General features: G+C 48.7%; 1 protein-coding gene across 1 annotated transcript; it reads left to right on the top strand.

Annotated features, from left to right (window-relative positions):
* Window positions 1-502: 502 nt before the first annotated feature.
* Window positions 503-1,408, top strand: LOC113980235 (olfactory receptor 14J1-like; the record flags this gene model as incomplete). The annotated part of the gene is made up of 1 exon (XM_027707473.1): window positions 503-1,408. A coding segment is annotated over exon 1 (906 nt), but the record flags the coding sequence as incomplete, so codon positions are not given.
* Window positions 1,409-1,760: the final 352 nt, after the last annotated feature.

Below are 1,760 nucleotides of genomic sequence, written 5' to 3'. Positions count from 1 at the left end.
CTCCTGGCTCTGCAATAAGCAATGGAGAGCTCAGCCCTTCTGCCTGTCCTGGCTAAACAATCTTCAGATTTGTCATCAGAAAAATTTGTCTCTAAAAAAACAATCCCCAGGTGTTATGATTGTAACCAAAAAACCCAGTCAAAATTCTTTTAAGGATACACTGTGTCTCTCTCCTGCAGCCCAAATTGCTCCAAGACAACAGTACAGGAATTCAAATTTTCCATCAAAGCTGGGTTCCATGTGACATCCCCTGTGATCATGAGAGCTGTCCCAAACCAGCTCCATGTCTGCACTGCAGCAGAGCAAAGCTGAGTCCCTGGCAGCACATGACCAGAACTCCTGCTTCTCACAGCACCCTCAGAGAGCACAAACCAGAGAAAAGAAATGCCTTGACTTGGAGGGGATTTCCCTGAAAACTGACCTGGCTTTGCTGAGAGGGGACTGTCTAAATTGTTCCCTGGGCTTTCCCTTTCTGAACAGACCCGGTGCTAAGGAACAGTAAATGTCCAACAGCAGCTCCATGGCCCAGTTCCTCCTCCTGGCATTTGCAGACAGGTGGGAGCTGCAGCTCCTGCACTTCTGGCTCTTCCTGGGCATCTCTCTGGCTGCCCTCCTGACCAACGGCCTCATCCTCAGCACCGTAGCCTGCGACCACCACCTGCACACCCCCATGGGCTTCTTCCTGCTCAACCTCTCCCTCACAGTCTTGGGCTGCATCTGCACCACTGTCCCCAAAGCCATGCACAATTCCCACTGGAATACTCAGACCATCTCCTATGCGGGATGTGCTGCACAGGTCTTTTTCTTTGTCTTCTTCATCACAGCAGAGTTTTCCCTCCTCACCATCATGTGCTACGACCGCTATGTTGCCATCTGCAAACCCCTGCACTACGGGACCCTCCTGGGCAGCAGAGCTTGTGCCCACATGGCAGCAGCTGCCTGGGCCACTGGCTTTCTCAATGCTCTGCTGCACACAGCCAATACATTTTCCCTGCCCCTGTGCCAGGGCAATGCCCTGGGCCAGTTCTTCTGTGAAATCCCACACATCCTCAAGCTCTCCTGCTCACACTCAGGCTACCTCAGAGAACTTGGGCTTATTGTAGTTAGTGCCTGTTTAATATTTGGTTGTTTCATTTTCATTGTTTTCTCCTATGTGCAGATCTTCAGGGCTGTGCTGAGGATCCCCTCTGAGCAGGGATGGCACAAAGCCTTTTCCACGTGCCTCCCTCACCTGGCTGTCGTCTCTCTGTTCCTCAGCACTATCATGTTTGCCCACCTGAAGCCCCCCTCCATCTCCTCCCCATCCCTGGATCTGGCTCTGTCAGTTCTGTACTCAGTGGTGTCTCCATCACTGAACCCCCTCATCTACAGCCTCAGGAACCAGGAGCTCAAGGATGCCCTGAGGAAACTGATAACTGGGTGTTTTTCAGAAACAATAAACTCTCCTTCTTCTGCATGTTATGTACCTCAGTAAGGGCCAATCCTGTTCTGTACTTCAGTAAAGGTCCACCATATCTTCTCTATTTTTTGCTCCTGGTAAGGGTATTATTACTGTGAGAATTTGGTCAAACCAAAAAGTCTTTATATATATAAATATATGTATAAATATATATATATATTCAGATATATATAACCACCATTTTCAATTCAATGTTTGCCTTTCTAGCCTGGCCCAGAGGCTGTACAAATTGGGAATTTTACTCACTGTCTGCTTCAACCAAATAAAGAACTCTGCATTGGCTTGTTTGCCTGACATCTTT

Source organism: Neopelma chrysocephalum, unplaced genomic scaffold, assembly GCF_003984885.1.
Source record: "Neopelma chrysocephalum unplaced genomic scaffold, ASM398488v2 Primary Assembly neopelma1_93164, whole genome shotgun sequence".
Lineage (NCBI taxonomy): Eukaryota > Metazoa > Chordata > Aves > Passeriformes > Pipridae > Neopelma > Neopelma chrysocephalum.
The sequence above is the reverse complement of the archived record's forward strand: the minus strand, read 5'-3'. Positions and strand labels throughout refer to the sequence as shown.